At 44.2% G+C, this 19,700-nt stretch overlaps 1 protein-coding gene and 1 long non-coding RNA gene across 2 annotated transcripts; one reads left to right on the forward strand and one right to left on the reverse strand.

The window, feature by feature from the left end:
* Nucleotides 1-3,822: 3,822 nt before the first annotated feature.
* Nucleotides 3,823-11,789, reverse strand: LOC123061098 (uncharacterized). Its single transcript, XR_006428480.1, has 2 exons — nt 11,597-11,789; nt 3,823-3,938 (listed from the first exon to the last, which is right to left on the reverse strand). It is a non-coding gene; the product is annotated as an uncharacterized lncRNA (long non-coding RNA).
* LOC123061097 (uncharacterized) lies at nt 4,233-12,062 on the forward strand. Its single transcript, XM_044484020.1, has 10 exons — nt 4,233-4,997; nt 6,019-6,155; nt 6,274-6,336; nt 7,149-7,238; nt 7,594-7,759; nt 8,146-8,332; nt 8,896-9,731; nt 10,749-11,333; nt 11,465-11,530; nt 11,624-12,062. The coding sequence occupies exons 1-10, from the start codon at nt 4,461-4,463 to the stop codon at nt 11,735-11,737; spliced, it is 2,781 nt and encodes a 926-aa protein (XP_044339955.1). The 5' UTR covers nt 4,233-4,460; the 3' UTR covers nt 11,738-12,062.
* Nucleotides 12,063-19,700: the final 7,638 nt, after the last annotated feature.

Here is a 19,700-nt window from a genome sequence, read left to right on the forward strand (position 1 = left end):
GCCTGGGGGCGTGGCTGGGACCTAGACCGCCCCCAGGGCCTAAAAATCGCCGGGCGGGCGCCCGAAAGAGCGCCGGCCTTTGCGCTGGGGGGGGGGGCGAACGAGTGGAGATGCTCTAAGCTACGCGTGAAGGGCGGCCAACCAGCTATGCCACGTGGCGCAAGCTGGTTGGCCGCGGTGAGAAATCTGTTGGAATTTTTTAAAATGTATTTTTCTTTTTAGATGGAGGCGAGGACCTCAGGTATTTTTTAAATGGAGGGTTATGCAAAGTGGCACTCGCTGGTAGGCTGCAGAGATATTCTTTTTCTTTTTTACTTCTTTTTTAGATGAAGGTGATGTTTTTTTTTCTAAGATGTTTTTTAGACAGAGGCGAGGACTCTATGTATATTTTCTAAATGAAAACGTGCGCATAGCTTCCTCTCAAACGGCGTCGCAGGGTGACACCCCAACTACTAGTTAAAAAAAAACTCCTACATTAGCAACACTTAAAACCAAATTCTAATGCTACTCACTCTATCCTTATTTACATAGCGCTCTCGTATATTTGCATTGTCGTCATAAACTCGTGAAAGATGATGACCTGCCTCTCCTTTTTGTTTTGCGAGAAAACTTCGGAGCTATTCATCATGCCATGGCAGTGATGAATTCATAGAAGGAGCACCAACCTTAGCAAGCAGATCTAATGAGTAAGTAGAAGCTAGCCACCACTGTGCTATGTGCATATATCATATCTACATGACTTATGGCGAGCTGGTTCAGCAATTTTTTTTAAACGAGGCAAAAGATTTGCCATTTTCATTGAATAAGAAGAAAAGAATTGCCAGGTTAATTGATGGAAAACCGGGCTAAAACCGATACAACTCAACCCACATGACATGGGCACCACCGGCCAACCTGGCCACCGACATGGGACACAAAGCTGCAAAGAAGAAAGGCATTCGCCGAGAAGTCACAAACGTCATCGTCATCACCGGTTGCCTCGAACGAGCGACTCCGACTTCATCATAGAGCTCCAACCTCGAAGCCAACCTGCAAACAACTGTATAGAAGCCACGACGGCACATGCCACCGGATGGCCACACGCGCAAGCAACTGACAGCTCCGATTTTGATGACGAGCCTCACCAGGGAAATATGCAAGACTTGCGCCGATCGTGCCCACAGAAGAGCACCTCGGACACGCCGGGAAGAACCGACTACCGAAGTCCACGCCGCGACCCGAGCTCCTCTCAACGACATCATCGTTGCCAAACAGAAACCAGCGCCCCGCCTCAGCAAACCACGCGACGAAGATGCCGCCATCCACGGCGAAGATGCTGCAAACCACCAGTCTCCCAGTCGTAGCCGGCTCCGAGACAATGCCCCCAAAGAGGAGAAAGACGCGAAAACGCCTTCATCGTCCGACCCAGCGGATCTGAGGTTTCCCTCCGGAGTCAAAGCCGTGGGGAGGAGGAGCACACCTCCATGATGACGCTTCCAAGAAAGATCACGGCACCCGAGGGCGCCGCCGTCACCGGCTCCGAAGAAGACCGGAGCAAAGATTTCTTCTGAAGATGCGCCGACCACCTACCACCATCGACCGCCGCCCACCAGCCACCACCTGCTGAGGCCGACCTCATTCAGGCCACGGGATCCCACGATCCACCGCAACATGACACACACCACCCCCTGGCCGAAGCCGCCATCCACCACCGCAGCACCACCGTGGCCACCACCACCGCAGCAACCCACGCCGCATCGCGAAGCGCAGCACCCAGATCGATGCACCACGCACCAGATCCAATCGGAGCTGCACAGGCGAAGCAGCAGAGCAGACGAGCAGGATCCCCCTCCGCAACACACCTCGCACTCCAGAGAAGCACACCCGCCACACACAACCGGTCACCGCGCCCGACGCGCACATGCAGCCACCACGCCCGGCTGGTCTCCGCGCCCCACGCGCACAGCCGGATCCGAGCCGCCGCCGCGCGAGCGCGCGCCGTCCACGCCCTGGCCACATCAGGAGCTCGGACCGAGGCCGCCGCCCCGGCGCCCCACACCGTCCGCACCAACCGCCGCCCGCAGGATCCCAGATCGGATCGGGACCGCACGAGGCCGACGACCGTGACCGCGCGCACCGCGACGGCGCGCCCACCGCCGCGACCAGACGCCGCGCCACATGCCGGAGACCGCCTCCGCCGCGAGCAGCGACGCCGCCACGAGGCCAAGCGCCGGACAGCCGCGACCCGCACGCGAGCGCCCCTCCTCCCGAGCGAGCAGCAGCTAGAGAGCGCCCCGCCGCCGCCGGCTCCGCGCAGGCTTTGCCTGCCGGAGGCCACCGGCGACGGCGAGGGGGAGAGGAGGCTGGCGTTGGGGAGGCCGCGGGAGGGGCGGTGGTCGCCGCCCGTGCCGCCCCGGGGAGAGAGCGACGCGGGGCCCAGGAGGGTCGCGGACCACAGTCCAGCAATAATCTCTTGCTAGTTCATTACCAGCTGCGGGGATAGATTCATGAAAGAAATAGTGCACCTTTGGACACGCAAGTTAAGGTATCCATTTTGTCTGCGCCACGTTAATTTTCATGGTTATTAAAGCAAATGTTTGGCCCTGTTTGCGAGAGCAAAGATCATTTAGAGGCAGGTCACAGAATTCGCAGCACATATCATAGAAGCTAAAGTTTAGATCCTGGCATTACTTTCTCCAATGAATAACATACAAGGGTACACCAAAGTACAGGGGAAAATTGGAACGAATAACATAAAGTATTGTAGCTAAAATGGATGTTATCCATAGGATAAGATGATATATGTTTTCAGCTAGTTTGGTCAAAATACCAACCGATGAGGTCTTGAGGAGGAAAACACTCGGGAGGCAGTCACACGACAACACCTATATCATGTACAGTTATACTAAAGCAGCGACAATTAATAGAGATCGGAGGGAATATTATACTCCATGTCATGGCTGCAGGAAAAGAAAACCACACACGTCTCATCTGCCATCGTCGATCTCTCGAACGCCGACCAGAGAAAGGGTATCAAATCAATGCTCATCATGGTATTATTGGGAAATTTGGCAGGAGAGAACAACTGCACGTTCAGAGGGATGATCACTGCTGTCCACAACGTTGTGGCCGCGATCAGGAGATCTATGGATCTTTGGCGTCTGGCGTCCTTGAGCCCACTTTTGGGGATCCATCGTGAAATGTCGCCCTAGTATTCAGCTTTTAGGTTTCTTATTTTTTCTCTTATTTTATCCTTGATCCTTTGGATCAACCCTTGTTTTGTCTGCTCCATGCTTGATACGGAATCGAAGCCAGCGATTGCTGGATCTTTCAAAAATAATAATATTATACCCCAGATTAGTTTAGAGGAGATCACTTGCGTGACTGCACAAATTACTAGGCAAAATACAAGGCGGCAAGATATTTGACTTAGCTATTGATTACTGCGAGTGAATTAAGAATTTCCTTGCCACCAATAGTGGAAAGATCAGAAGGAGTAATTTAAACAGCAAGTCAAGGGTGACGCAGGACACACGTTGCACTTACCCCCTCCCACAGACATAAGAAGTTTAGCCGACTTCTTTTTGTCTCTTCTTTTGCGACGAAAATTTTAGCGAGACCTTCTCAGGGTGATCAATCAATCAGGCCCCAATATTCCATTCAGCAAGTGATGACAAGCAGGGCCAAGAAAAATTCTGCAGTATGATATCAGCAATGTGGAGCTGCTTTCACCTTTCTCAAGACCCTGCAGTCACCGGTGGTGGTTAGCGTCGGCAAGTTGCAAATGGACATCTGAATTCCTAAGCAACCATCGACTTCAGAGGCAGCAGGAGACAAGGACGATTTCAGCACAGGCGTACTACTAGCTTTATTCCATCCAATTGAATAGAAAACATCAGATTACACAAAACTTGTCCAATAGAAACATTCAAGATTCCCTCGCCCTTCTTTTTCCTCCCCTACATTATAGACATAAAAGGTTATTCATAAAGGGCCAGCACTACGCCGAGAAGTGCTGAAAAATGTGTGGGGGGTGTGAGGGTGCAACAACCATCTGCTATGCAGATATTATAGTTTATCGAGGAATTAACAACGATGGGTGAGAAAGTTACAGACGGAAAAACATTATTGAAAAGGAAAGCAAACCACCAAGGCGCTATGCTAATGGCTTTATGGCCTTCATCGAATGGCAGTTGATAGCTCACACCGAGATGCCAACAGTAATACACCTCCCCCCCTCTCCCCTGAAATATTTATTTATCTGGACTGCATACCTTATGTGCTTCCAACTGCAGCACACACAAGTACAGAGGGGTCCTCCTCGAAGAAGCTCATGATACCTCCTCTTGCTTATGCTCGGATAAAAGGCTCATGATGCCTTAGCTTCCAGACTTCGTCTTCCCCGAGGATCGCAGAGGCGCAGCTATAGAGGACAGGCTCTGGCGCTGGCATGCATCGACACCAAGGATAAGATCTACGAGATGGCCATGGCTGGTCCAGCTTGCAGATTTCTCTCGTGTTTTCTGTGTTTTGTAGCATGTCTTATCGTTATGGAGTCTGCTTTGTCTGCCCATTCATGGTGCACCCCACATCCCAACCCGAGGGGAGAAGCGGAGTTTAAGCAGAAGACAGACAAGTTTTGGGAGTACCAGGAGCAGAGCAATACCTGGGTGGAAATAAGCATGCCTTTCAATCTCATGTCCTGTATCAACGGCACCTGCACAAAGGTAGGCTCGATCAAGCAACCAGAAAGCAAACATGGCCGTGCTTCCGTCTCGAGTCAAGAGAAGGATACTGATCCAGTCCTGCCCATAAGGAAAAGAATCTCCCTGGCAAGGATGTCAGAGTCGTCCGTGTGGGTCACAGGGCAGAGCGGATCAATCTATGAGAGGTTCTGGAACGGGGTCATGTGGGTGATTGCTCCTCATGAGCTTCCAACGGCGGCTGGGTATGCAACAGCAACTTTCATCGTCAACACAACCATCCTTGCTCTGTCCGAGGCTGGAATCCTCTACCAGGTAAGCATATCATCTACTAACAGTCAGTAGTTCTTCTAGCTTATTCAGACTTAGGGTTATAATCTTCTACAGCAGCTCATATCACTGAGCTTACTGTCTCTCGCAAAGATCACCCTTGCATCTTTCTTGAACTGTTTGAGATCTTTAATGGAACAGTAGCTTATACTTTTTTCTTTTGAGGAATAGTAGGTGATACTTTATGCCCGAAAGAAAAAAGTATTTCGCCATGAAACTTTGCAGACAAGTACTATATATCCATATGTATATTTGTATTTTTTCAGAAATTTTTATACCTAAAAATTTGATTTTTGATTTTTTTTTGAAAAAAAGGCTCCATGGAGCTCGAGCTCAGTTAGCAATTTCCGTTTTAACAACATAAATAAATCCGGTTTACTTCCATTACTTGTACAGATTGTGTCATTCGAAACAAAACTTGTATGTAGTGACTTTAGTACAACCAGAACTTAACGATGTTGAGAAAAGACAGCGGAGATAGTCATAGAGAGTGAAGGAAAATATACAGGAGAAGTCAAACAGAAATGTATGTAACACAGGAACACTAGTTGCATACCCAATGTTATAACTGGACCAATGAAGGAAATTAACTCCTGCTAGGTAAGGTTAAAATAATGTTCAGAATTTGTGTAATATGTATCCATTAGTAAGCCACCAATGGAATTATGATTAGACTGTCCTGTTTTTTTATCCTTCTAAAAAGACTTCAGGTCATTCTATTTGCATATCTGAAGTATCTGATATATAACATGAAGATGTGATACGATTCAGAATGAACTTATCTATCCTATCCAGCAAAGCATAAATCCTATATCGTCAAGTGAAATAGACTTCTGCATGAATTCAGTTGCAAACAAATTAGTCGCTGTAAGCTTTTCAGTTTTCGGTTTTTCCCCCTTGTAAGACCCCTGCCATCTCGGCGTTTTCTTCTAATACTGCCCATTCAAGAAAAAAAGAAGTTGCTATTATGCTTTCACTCTAATAGTTCTACTCTACATCTTTTCAGCTACAGCTAAATGAACATGCCCAGCCTATCTGGACTGAGATGACATTCAGCTATGAACAACATTTCACAAACCTTGAAGAGAAGACACAAAGTCAAGCTACACACATAAAAAATGGGGTCGTATCACATAATGGAAGGTGAATATCTGCCCTAATGCTTCCTTGTAAGGTTCATCTGCGCATAAAATGCGGGTATCTAGTCAATTTGGAATTACCAACAAACAATGGTTGAAAGAACTTATTCTTTCTCAATCAGGAAACTTTTCCTTTCTATCACGAATGGGTCCCTAATTGAGGTCACAGAACTTCAGCCTCTAAGGTATGAGTCAGCACAACTCAACTTCATCCTCTTGCATGTTTGTAATATCTTGCTCAAAATTCAAACGTAAACCACAGAAAAGAAACCCACCAAAAGCTTTCACATATGACTATTTGTTGTTGCTGACTTAAAATATAGTGGATCAATACACATGTAATTTAATATGTAGATAAATCTGGCGATCATATTTGATCTTGGTATAGATATTTTGATCCTCTTTCCAGGAAGTGGTATTTACACACAAAAATCAGTAGAAAAGGCGAATATTTATAAGTTATTTATGTGCTGGACCCACATTATAATAGTAAAAATAACTCAGGGGGTCGAGTAGATGTTCCTATTATAATATTGTGAGTCACAGGTATAAAGGCCTACTGTTGAGCAGGTTGCAACCTCTTCTATTTATTTCTCTGCTTTGAACTTTAAAATTCTAATACAAGGTTAAATGCGTATATGGGGCCAATGATGTGTGTTCCATCATTAGTTATGTATATCCTGAAATACTATATTCATGGAAAATGTGTTCAAAAGAAATATTAGCTATATTACATACTTTAAGAGATCCATAATTACTTAAAACACGATGGCATGGTAGAATAAAGGGCTGATGATTTTAAGATATTCTTTTCCTGACTAGAAAATGCCAACAGTGTTTTTGAAGTTTTCGCAGAAGGTTTGGTTAACTGAATGAATAAAAATAATTTGCAGAATTTCCTATAACCTATTTATAGAAATCACACTATTTGCAACTTCTTTTATCACTACTACCATGGCTTCAAATGAAATAATGGTTGAATGCTACTGCTGCATAGGTGGAATTGCCATGGGCGTCCCCCAGGAGCAGATGTATCATATATATCTGATGCTGAAAATGCAAGACCAGGGACCTTGTTCACAGTAAGGTATGTTTAGCATGTGCATTTGAGGATATGAGGGGGTGGGTGGGGGTTGGGGGTACCTTTTCAACCTACCCTAGAAGGAAAAGATTTGTTCGGTGAAGTCTCAGTTTGCTCCTATACTGGTCAATGACTGAAACAAAAGGGTTCAAGGAATATCAAACGTATTCCTCCAACTTTCCGTAACATAGTTTCTACCCATATCTCAGTCGTTCCATTAAACATAATTAGGAGGACAAGTTAAACAATAAATATATCAACTTTCTCGTACAAGACAACGCTATACTCATTTATGCTGTTAGTTCAAGATTTGATATACTGTTGATGCACACCAATGCTAACATGGGATAATGCAGTGCAGTTCTACTGGAGACCTATATGAATTTGATAAGGAAACGAAGCCATCATGGAAAAAGCATATATGGAGTGAACAAACAACCAAAAATGTCTCGCTGAGCTCATCTGTTGGGTGTGCTTTGCATGGTCTCTTAGGCTCTAATTCAGTATCACTCTTTCTGATAACCAAGGTATGTAAGAATCTGTATTATCATAAGCAATTTATTGCTGGATTAAAGCTAACAAGGCAACATTACCCATTTGCATATTATGCATTTCAAAGGTGAACTCGCTTTTTATGATTTGGGAACAATATATGGTGTGTTCCTGATAACTATGATGGTTCTAAGTTAACCATAACAGTGCAACAAGTATCATCCACACAGTTGAACAGAAACTAACAACAAGCTTTATCGACTAACTATAGATAATTTGAAAAGAAAAGAACTACAAAAAAAAGTTTGCTAGCTATTGTAGTATGATTTTGTCATGTCTATGACCCTAGGGATTCTGATCCATTAAAATAACATTTATTTTGTGATATATTCAGTTGTTAAAGGTGTTTATAGATTGGCAGGATGGTCTTTTAGTGGAGCGGCGCTTGCATAGAAGAAAGTGGAAGTGGGATAAACATGGAGCACCTAAGGGTCAAAGACTAAGTTCAATTACAGAAGTTCAACAGGATGAATCTAATGATGCGACTTCAATGTTTTTTACAACAACCACAGGAAAAGTATTTGAGTATCAGTTTCCAAAATATACAGGTGGAAACTCCTTCCTTAGACTTTGGACATCTTTATTCTTTTGTGACTGAGGTCATCAAAGCAATGTATATAGCTAGTAGCTTTCATTACTTGCTTGATAAAGCTTTAATAAATTGCTAAGTGGATAAGTGTATCGCTATGATTGGCTATAAGTCTCAGAATTCAAGTTACACTATGCTGGAAAACAAGATGAATTTGAAGGAACTTCACATAGCAGAACAATTTACGTAATTATATTGAATTGTTCCTGGAGTCGAAAGATAAAAATGAACCATAGTTATGAATATGCTAGTTCAAGATAGGATGTCCTTCAAGTAAAGTGAATCAGCAGCAATAAACTCTTCTTTAAGCCCATATGCCGCACTCAGGTCATGATACGATGTTGTATACTATTCTTTTGTCAGCAATAAACATGACATACTCTCAACTTCTCGCCTAGGACCATATCATTGCATGTAATCTTTTCTGAACAAAATACCAATCGATTCAATTCTTACTACAGCAATTCTTTAAGTTCCAAGAAGAAACTAAGTTGACATTGTTTATCTTCTCCATTGGACAAGGTGGGGCTTCAAGCAATAAGATTAGAGGACTATGGGTAAATCACATGTCTCCTGACCATGCAAAAGTAGCAGCAAGTGTTCGAGGTCTACAGATTCAAGTTGGCAGATTGATATTCCAGCTAGATGATGGTAGGCTTGGAGAGCTACATTTACCTGGCATGGGAGGTGGTCATTTTGGTCCAAGTCAACAAAATAGCATAAGAAGGAAAGTGCCAAACAAGTATGAGTGGTCTATCCTAGATACACCAGAAACAGAAGGTTGGAATGCAGAATATTGCACTGAAGAGCATGGCCCTACAAACTGTATTACTGGAGCGATGAATGTAGCTGCAGATACGGAACCAACCAACCTGAGCAATGCCCCACCTAGAAGGCGTAAAGCAGAAGAGAAGCAACACTACCTGCATGGTCATAGTCATGAGAGTGATGAAACTGAATCATACAACATTCTATCACGAAGCATTTATCTTAACTTCCATATGCGGGTGATGCATGCAGATAGATCACTTTTCCTCATAACAGATAACGGATTAACTTTGGAATATCTAAACAGCAATGGTGTCTGGCTATGGCTAAGACATGAACACATTACAGGCATGAAGGGTACACTAGGAAGCTATAATGGCAGCTTGTATCTTGTCGATCTTCATGGGAACTTGCATATTAGAGAAAGAAATGGTGACGAACTCTTATGGATTAATTGCACAGCAATGAGGAAGGGAAGACAGGTTGCAAGTGGGCCTCCATGGGATGGCATCCCTGGGTTATCACGCAGAGTGACAACAGATGATGCACTTTTCTTTGTTAACAAGAGAGGCAGATTGCTACAATTCACGGTAGAAGTCCAAACATGTTTTAATTTCACTAAATGTTTGCCTTATTATGGAAGGGGAGCCTTGTGACCATGAAGTCATGGGTTCGAGTCTTCGAGTCCTGGAAACAGCCTCTTGCAGAAATGTAGGGAAAGGCTTCATACAAAAGACCCAAACTGGTCGGACCCTTTCCCGGACCCCGCGCAAGCGGGAGCTACGTGCACCGGGCTTCCGGGGTTGTCTTATTATACAAAAGATAAAATGTGCATTTTCATACAAGATATTGCATTATCCAAGATTAAACGCATGCACCTTTATGAGCAAAAGCCATTTTTTTGCTATCCCCTGCCTAAAATCCCGCGTATCTCCTCAAAAAAAGAAAAGACGCTGCATGGCAATGACCAATGAGCAATAGTTTTTCTATTTTCCATATGAGAAATTACGAATCTTCTACTCAAGATAATTCCATGTATACGAAGCATGCATTAACCTATAGAGTACATAAGTAGTTAAGAATTCACAGGTAGGAGTATAGCTAGAGAACTGGAACACGTGCACACAAAATTCAGCATCACAAGAAATGCAGCAAACCACTCTTTCTTCATATCCTTTAATGTTCCAGAGGATAGGTAGTTTATAGTAGATTGATCTTTCCGCAATTACTTGGTAGATATGGCCAATGCAATAGTTTTAATACACATATCAGCGATATCTCAAAAGTGTTAAGAATCATGACCGGATTAACTACAGGTGCAATCATGTTTAAAACGTGAGCTTCTAACAAATTTAGGACAAATCGTCATGATAATCGAGAACCAACCACCCTTCTGTTCTTCCCTCCTTCACACTAAAAAGGGGGAAGCTAGTGGTTATCCTTTTTTTTTCCTCAAACAACACCATCATTCAAATGTGCTCTGCTCTCAAAATAGTTTAAGAGTACATATTCACCTGGAAAAATAATAATCCCAAATTACATAATGTTTTGTCCTTAAGCTGCTTGACTAGTCTTGTAAAAATAGAAGTTGTTTTAAACCTTTTCAGGTGGCATTGCGTAAATTCAAGTGGAAGGACTGCCACAGCCCTCCCGATACCAAGGTTGCATTCATCGTGGATCAGGAGGTGTTTAGAAGAAATATCATCTTCGTGGTTGGCCGGAACGATCGGATGTACCAGTATAACAGAATTACAGAGCTATGGCACAGGCACTACCAATCACCTCACCTCGTCCTGTCAAGATCCCCTGGGACAGCGATGAGGCCGTCGCCTCTCTCCCTCACCGGCTCCATCTTCATGATATCCGAGCAGGGGGGCCTCGTGGAGTACCATTTCAGCCCGCATGACGGATGGGAGTGGGTAGAGCACGGGACGCCCCACCGGGACGTGACCCTCGTGGTCGCCCCAGGGTCGTGCTTCGACGGCACCCAGCTGTTCGTCATCGGGTCCGACGGACACGTCTACCTGCGGCACCTGGACGAGCGAACGTGGAGGTGGACGAGCCACGGGCACCCGTCGGAACCATCCAGCACGACGACGGACGTTGCCGGCGGCGGCGAGCAGAGCTGCGCCACGCTGGGCGCCGCGGACGCGCACTACGCGAGCAGCTTCAGGGGGAGCTGCGACGAAAAGGTCAGCCCCGCAAAACAACACCTCGGCACCCTGCAGCTGACTGCGGCGGTGTCATTCTCGTCCTCTTCGCTTGCTACTTAGTAGTAATTGGTACGGGGTCGCTAATGACGCCTACGCAATTGGACGAACAGGTGGCGGCCGTGCGGCCGGTGCCGTTCTCCGAGGACGCGGTGGTCTTCGAGCTGCGCGACGGCCGGGTAAGCAACAAGGCAAGGCTGACGGTCGTGTGTGCAGGTGCAGCAGGGGGGTGAATGAATGCTTACCGGAGCTTTGTTTTTTGTGGCGTGCAGTTGGCGGAGCTGCGGCGTGCGGCGGAGGGTCGCAGCGGGTGGGAGTGGGCGCGGATCATCGGCACGCCCGCCAGCGCCTGCATGACAAGCTACTGGACGGCCGTCGCCACGTAGCCGGCGGCGCCGGTGGGAAGGAAGCGGGCGGAAGCGCGGAGCTGGAACTCTATTTGAACGGCATACGCGCAAGATACGAGTTGAATGCTCAACTAGTTTACCAGTACCTGATTAGTCGTGGCTAACGCAGGACAAGCTAGCTATGTACACCTTGTTAAGAAAAACAGAGCCTACCTATGTACAGTAGTCTATGATCAAGTTTTCTTGTGCATCTCTAGCGGATCCTGTAAACCGGGCCATCTGACAAAATAACCGTTGATTTGCAGGACGAAGACTAATTTGCCACCCGAAACAGATTCAGTACATTCTCTAGATTTGTTTTTAAGGGATCCTCCAAACCATGGCCTTTTTTTTCATATCTACAGGATTTGAACTCATTTTTACACGAACCTGCAAAACATAGAAACGGTTGGCGGGAGGGAAGTTTCAGCTCCCGCCATGGTCTTCCCTGAGCACAACCTCACCGGAGTGCCTCGATGCTGGCCACCACCGGACCCTAGCTGCCGCCGCAGCCCCGCTGTTCGAGCCGCGAGGTGCAGCCCCCAGCTACGCTTAGCTAGCTAGCTTCTGCCGCCGACACCGCTACTGCCTGCTCCTTGTGGCCGCGGCACCCATGTCCCCGCACGGCGCCGCCACGCTGTTGCATAGCGTGTTGGCCATGGCCGCCGAGCCCGTTTGCCCAAGCGCGAAGGGGATGCAACGAGGAAGATGGACCCAATTGTAATTTAGTGGGCGTCTTTTGGGGGGGTTTGTGCAATTTGTCGAGACCATGAAATATTCTTACGGGATCTGTTCTGCCGGAGCAAAAGTCACACTGAAAAAATGTTTTGCGGTATCTTGTAAACCAATTTTTGCGGGATGGTGTATACCGGATCTGCTAGAAATGTTCTTAGGCAGTTGACGCCAAACAGGCAATGCATCTGTTCACGGATAGGGGTAGCAGTCCACGGACATGGATACGAGATCTGATAAAGGTAAGGAGTCAGGTATAAATCTTGGATATGATTGTGTTAAGTATTTTATAAAAACGAATGTTTTACATAAGGTTAGTGCAAGATATGGACTTGACTCTGAGATATTAGCTACTTTCTGTGAAACATTTGCTGCTCATGTTGATCTCCCTAAGGAGAAGTGTTTTAAGTTTCATCCTTCTATTGAAGAAATTTGTGAGGAACCTGTTATAACTAAAACTGAAACTATTGCTTATAGTGCTAATCCAGTTGTACCCACCTTCTATATTGAGAAACCTCATTTTCCTGTTAGGATTAAGAAACATGCTAAAACTACAACTATGATTCATAAGAGTATGTTAAAGCACCTAAATTCTCTGAACAAGTTAAAGTAGAACCTAATATTGCAATGGTTAAAAATCTCTTGATTGATAATATTGATGGACATGCCATTTATTTACATGAGGAAGCAATCAAGATCGCTAAACAAGTTAATACTAAACATGATAAATTAGATAAGAGTAAGCTGGTTGTTGGCATGCATGTTTTTCTATTAAGATATGAGATCATTGCTACCACGGTTTATGTGATATGGGTGCTAGCGTAAGCGCCATTCCATTTACTTTATATCAAGAAATTATGCATGATATTGCACCTATTGAAAAAGAAGATATTGATATTACTATTAAGCTTGAAAACAGAGATACTGTTTCACCTCACCATTTGGGATTGTTAGAGATGTTGAAGTCTTGTATGATAAGATCAAATACCCTACTGATTTTCTAGTTCTTGGATCACCGCAAGATGATTTTTGTCCTATTATATTTGGTTGACCTTTCTTGAATACTGTTAATATTGAAATTTATTGTACTAAAGAGAAGGTTAGTGTTAAGTTTGGTGATGTATCTCATGAATTTAATTTTTCCAAGTTTAATAGACAACCTCATGATAAAGAATTGCCTAGTAAAGATGAAATCATTCATCTTGCTTCTATTATTGTGCCTCCTACTGATCCATTAGAATAATATCTGCTAGACCATGAAAATGATATGCATATGAATGAAACAAATGAGATAGATGAAATATTATTTAGGAAAACACCTATCCTTAAACATAATTTGCCTATTGAAACTTTAGGAGATCCTCTACCACCTAAGAGTGACCCTGTGTTTGAATTAAAGAAACTTCCTGATACATAGAAATATGCTTATCTTGATGAAAAGAAGATATATCATGTTACTATCAATGCTAACCTTTCAGTGCATGATAAAAAAAGATTACTTAAAAATCCGAGGAAGCATCGTGTTGCAATTGGATATACTCTCGATGATCTTAACACTGGTACAACGAGGAGCTATACAAATGTTTTTAACCCCTTTCCGCAACGACATTTTGAACCATCACCAAGTGAGTGTGTGCGATAGGGGGGTCCTTCCCACACGACCCAAAAACCGTCGGGGATAGGGAGCCATGATACATACAGTTGTCCCTATAAAATTGTTTTTGATATCTCGAATATCCCAAACGCTTCATCCTTACAACTCGTTTGTGCTCGCATTGCCATTGCAGTTGGACTTCTGTGATTTTATCTAAAACCAGGCGCAGTCCAGGCACATTCCAGGCACGTACCAAACAGGCTCTACGTTTATGATGCCTGGCACATCACAAACAGTTCATGATTGTAAACTATGTATGATAGGTCGACAATCACACACATTTAGTTTCCCGCACCGTTTGTGATATTGTATGACATCACACACGCTTTGCAAACGGAAACTGTGTGCATGGTTACACACGTTTCCTCTCCATGAACTATGTCAGATTATGATGTATATCACACACGATGTGCTTTATAGACCGTGTGCGCCGTGATGACCCGCAGAGCGCAATTTCACCCTAATTTAGCTGCTGCTATTTAAAATTATACCTAATTTGAATTTGAAACTAGGCTATAGCTTTATTCATATCCACCAGGTTCAAACAACCAATGCATCATTCAATTCATAGGTACATATGTTTAAGAATTACATAAGCAGCAAATAAAGAATGATGAACCAGGGTTGTATACTTGAACTATTAAAGATGGTAAAGAAAGAGGCGAGAGACATTCTGATTGCTGAACAAGGTGAAAATGAATGGCCCTATTGTGCCCCCCTCGATGCAGCAGGCACACACGACTCTAGTCCAGCAACTTATGATGGTCGGCCGCCAATCATGTAGTTTGAGGGGTAATCTTGAGTAAACTGCTTCAGTATCCACTACAAAGGAAAAAGATTCAGACACTGTCATCTAACACACCTTATTACGGGCAGTAAAAAGAAGGCTACAAAGTTCTTATTTACCATTCGACAGTTCACTGCTGTCTTGCATAAAGTGTAAAAAATAGTTCGATTGACATCTTTCGACCCATTTTAATAACAATCTTTATCATTTTCCTCACATGATAATGGTTCATGAATATCTCATTGCCCCATACACAGAAAGGGTTGAAGTGTGGATCTTTGGCAATGACATATGTACCTAAAATCACCAAGTTAATATGAGAAGCTGAACAACAATTGCAAAATAATGTAGTACAACACTCCCTCCATCCCATTATATAAGATCTTATTACATGTATATCTAGACATCGTCAGAACATTAAGGTAACACTCTTCCTTGTTGCTATGTAGCCTGGGATTGCATATTTAGTCATTCAATACAATGCATGTTGCTATGTAGCCTCAAATATATGAAATATGACCCCAGTTAACCTACCGATAAATGGGTTACAGATATATTCAGTGAAATGTCCGATTCGACGATTAATCCCTTATCAGCCCCACGCTATATGGTACCAGCTACCGATATCCTGAATAGTGAGTATATATAAGCAATGCGATGAAACTAACATCGATGGAAAACAACAGCTGTTCTCAACATTGTCCTGTATGAGTACATGTAAAGGCATGTTAAGCACAACAGGCTAAACATCAACCAAATATATCCATGATAGACAACATAATCTACAAATGATAGCTTCAGTGTGTAGGTTTAAGCACACTAGTTAAGCAAAAAAAGAAGTGGAAAGGTGTGTTAACTGCATCAGGCATAACATTTAAAAACAAGTAAATATAGTCATTCAAACTGGTATTGTGCAGGTCTAAAGTACACTAGTTATTGTTAAAAAATGAAAAGGTGTGTTAACTGCAACATCCTTAACAACAACCAAATATCATAATTCATAGTGGTATTGTTGAAACTGTTATTGATGAAATTGAACTACATGACAAATAGTTGCACATATAGAGCATCACATTGTGAAGAACTGAAACAAACAAGGCATACGACCATCTCTAGTCGATCCCCTAAATGTTAAAGGACTAAAACCCTTAGTGGAGTATATATATACTCCAACAATTTTTGGCCGTTTCTAGTCGATCCCCTAACCTTAACGTTGTAAACTTCAATTTGATCGAGTTCAAAGTAGGTTCAACCGCAAGTAGTATGCATTCAAACATAAACATAGATAGTTTTGCATAATCAAACATAAAACATAAATTTAAACTAAACTACTTTCGGTCAAAGTGGAGGTCGAGTCAATCCTTCCTCGTGAGGTATGGTGTGCCGCGAGCTGGGTTCGGGCGGGTGCCGTCGTCGGGGTCATTGGGGAAGACACTCCTCCACTCGTCGACGTCGATCTCGCCTCGTCCTCGCCGCCCACCTCGACGCCATCTAATACGTCCATTTTGCATCATGCTTTTATATCGATATTTATTGCATTATGGGCTGATATTGCACATTATGTCACAATACTTATGCCTATTCTCTCTTATTTTACAAGGTTTATATGAAGAGGGAGAATGCCGGCAACTGAGATTTTGGGCTGGAAAAGGAGCAAATATTAGAGACCTATTCTGCATAGCTCCAAAAGTCCTGAAACTTCACAGAAGTCCTTGTTGGAATTAATAAAAAATACTGAGCGGAGAAAGTTCCAGAGGGGGCCACACCCTGGCCACGAGGATGGGGGGGGGCGCCCCCTGGTGGCCCTCTGATGCCCATCTTCTGTTATATGAGGTCTTTCGTCAAGGAAAAAAATCATAAGCAAGCTCACAGGACGAAACTCCGCCGCCACGAGGTGGAACCTGGGCGGAACCAATATAGGGCTCCGGCGGAGCTGTTATGCCAGGGAAACTTCCCTCCGGGAGGGGGAAATCATCACCATAGTCATCACCAACGATCCTCTCATCGGGAGGGGGTCAATCTCCATCAACATCTTCACCAGCACCATCTCATCTCAAACGCTAGTTCATCTCTTGTATCTAATATTTGTATCCAAACCTCAGATTGGTACCTATGGGTTTCTAGTAGTGTTGGTTACTCCTTGTAGTTGATGCTAGTTGGTTTACTTGGTGGAAGATCATATGTTAAGATCCATTATGCATATTAGTACCCCTCTGATTATGAACATGGATATGCTTTGTGAGTAGTTACGTTTGTTCCTGAGGACATGGGAGAAGTCTTGCTATAAGTAGTCATGTGAATTTGGTATTCGTTCGATATTTTGATGAAATGTATGTTGTCATCCCTCTAGTGGTGTCATGTGAACATCGACTACATGGCACTTCACCATTGTTTGGGCCTAGAGGGAGTCATTGGGAAGTAATAAGTAGATGATGGGTTGCTACAGTGACAGAAGCTTAAACCCTAGTTTATGCGTTGCTTCGTAAGGGGCTGATTTGGATCCATATGTTTCATGCTATGGTTAGGTTTATCTTAATACTTCTGTTGTAGTTGCAGATGCTTGCAATAGGGGTTAATCATAAGTGGGATGTTTGTCCAAGTAAGGGCAGTACCCAAGCACCGGTCCACCCACATATCAAATTATCAAAGTACTGAACACGAATCATATGAACGTGATGAAAACTAGCTTGATGATAATTCCCATGTGTCCTCGGGAGCGCTTTCCTTCATATAAGAGTTTTTCCAGGCTTGTCCTTTGCTACAAAAAGGATTGGGCCATCTTGCTGCACCTTATTTACTTTTATTACTTGCTACTCATTACAAATTACCTTATCACAAAACTATCTGTTACCGATAATTTCAGTGCTTGCAGAGAATACCTTACTGAAAACTGCTTATCATTTCCTTCTGCTCCTCGTTGGGTTCGACACTCTTACTTATAGAAAAGGCTACGATAGATCCCCTACACTTGTGGGTCATCAAGACTCTTTTCTGGCGTCGTGCCAGGGAGTGAAGCGCCTTTGGTAGGTGGAATTTGGTAAGGAAAATTTTATATAGTGTGCTGAAATTTACTGTCACTTATTACTATGGAACATAATCCTTTGAGGGGCTTGTTCGGGGTATCTTCACCCCGACCAGTAGAGCAAAGAGTTGCTCCTCAACCTATTGAACCTACTGAAATTTTTTACTTTGAATTCCTTCGGGTATGATAGAGAAACTGCTAGCTAATCCTTTTGCAGGAGATGGAACATTGCATCCCGATTTACACTTAATCTATGTGGATGAAGTTTGTGGATTATTTAAGCTTGCAGGTATGCCCGATGATGTTATCAAGAAGAAGGTCTTCCCTTTATCTTTGAAGGGAGAGGCATTGACATGGTATATGTTGGAAATATGCCCTAGAGGCAATAATAAATAAGTTATTATTATATTTCCTTGTTCATGATAATCGTTTATTATCCATGCTATAATTGTATTGATAGGAAACTCAGATACATGTGTGGATACATAGACAACACCATGTCCCTAGTAAGCCTCTAGTTGACTAGCTCGTTGATCAATAGATGGTTACAGTTTCCTGACCATGGACATTGGATGTCATTGATAACAGGATCCCATCATTAGGAGAATGATGTGATGGACAAGACCCAATCCTAAGCCTAGCACAAAGATCGTGTAGTTCGTATGCTAAAGCTTTTCTAATGTCAAGTATCTTTTCCTTAGACCATGAGATTGTGCAACTCCCGGATACCGTAGGAATGCTTTGGGTGTATCAAACGTCACAACGTAACTGGGTGGCTATAAAGGTGCATTACAGGTATCTCCGAAAGTGTCTGTTGGGTTGGCACGAATCGAGACTGGGATTTGTCACTCCGTGTAAACGGAGAAGTATATCTGGGCCCACTCGGTAGGACATCATCATAATGTGCACAATGTGACCAAGGGGTTGATCACGGGATGATGTGTTACGGAACGAGTAAAGAGACTTGCCGGTAACGAGATTGAACAAGGTATCGGTATACCGACAATCGAATCTCGGGCAAGTACAATACCGCTAGACAAAGGGAATTGTATACGGGATCGATTGAGTCCTTGACATCGTGGTTCATTCGATGAGATCATCGTGGAACATGTGGGAGCCAACATGGGTATCCAGATCCTGCTGTTGGTTATTGACCGGAGAATGTCTCGGTCATGTCTACATGTCTCCCGAACCCGTAGGGTCTACACACTTAAGGTTCGATGACGCTAGGGTTATAAAGGAAGTTTGTATGTGGTTACCGAATGTTGTTCGGAGTCCCGGATGAGATCCCGGACATCACGAGGAGTTCCGGAATGGTCCGCAGGTAAAGATTTATATATGGAAAGTTGTTGTTCGGGTTCCGGAAAAAGTTCGGGTTTTTTCGGTATTGTACCGGGAAGCTTCCAGAAGGTTCCGGAGGATTCCGGAGGGGTCCGGAAGTCCGGAAATTGTTCCACCACGTCCAATACAGTAGCATGGGCTGTAGGGGGGCACTCTAGCCTTAATGGGCCAGGGGCACCAGCCCCCCCCCCAAGGCCCATGCGCATGGGAAGGGGGAAACCCTAAGGGGGAGGGCCTCCACTTGACTTGGGAGGCACTCCTCCCCCCTTGGCCGCACCCCTTGGGGTGGGAAACCCTAAAGGGGGCGCAACCCCCCTTCCCCCTATATATACTTGAGATTTTGGGGCTGCCAACGCATGAGAACTTCTCCTCTTGGTGCAGCCCTACCTCTCTCCCTTCTCCTCATATCTCGCGGTGCTTGGCGAAG

Source organism: Triticum aestivum, chromosome 3A (genome assembly GCF_018294505.1).
Source record: "Triticum aestivum cultivar Chinese Spring chromosome 3A, IWGSC CS RefSeq v2.1, whole genome shotgun sequence".
Classification (NCBI taxonomy): Eukaryota; Viridiplantae; Streptophyta; class Magnoliopsida; order Poales; family Poaceae; genus Triticum; species Triticum aestivum.

Excerpts from the sequence above, each read along its gene's own strand:
- LOC123061097 (XM_044484020.1), top strand. The coding sequence starts at position 4,461 with ATGGCCATGGCTGGTCCAGCTTGCAGATTTCTCTCGTGTTTTCTGTGT. Across the intron at positions 7,760-8,145 it reads CACTCTTTCTGATAACCAAG|GATGGTCTTTTAGTGGAGCG; the intron begins GTATGTAAGAAT and ends ATAGATTGGCAG. Across the intron at positions 8,333-8,895 it reads TCAGTTTCCAAAATATACAG|GTGGGGCTTCAAGCAATAAG; the intron begins GTGGAAACTCCT and ends CCATTGGACAAG.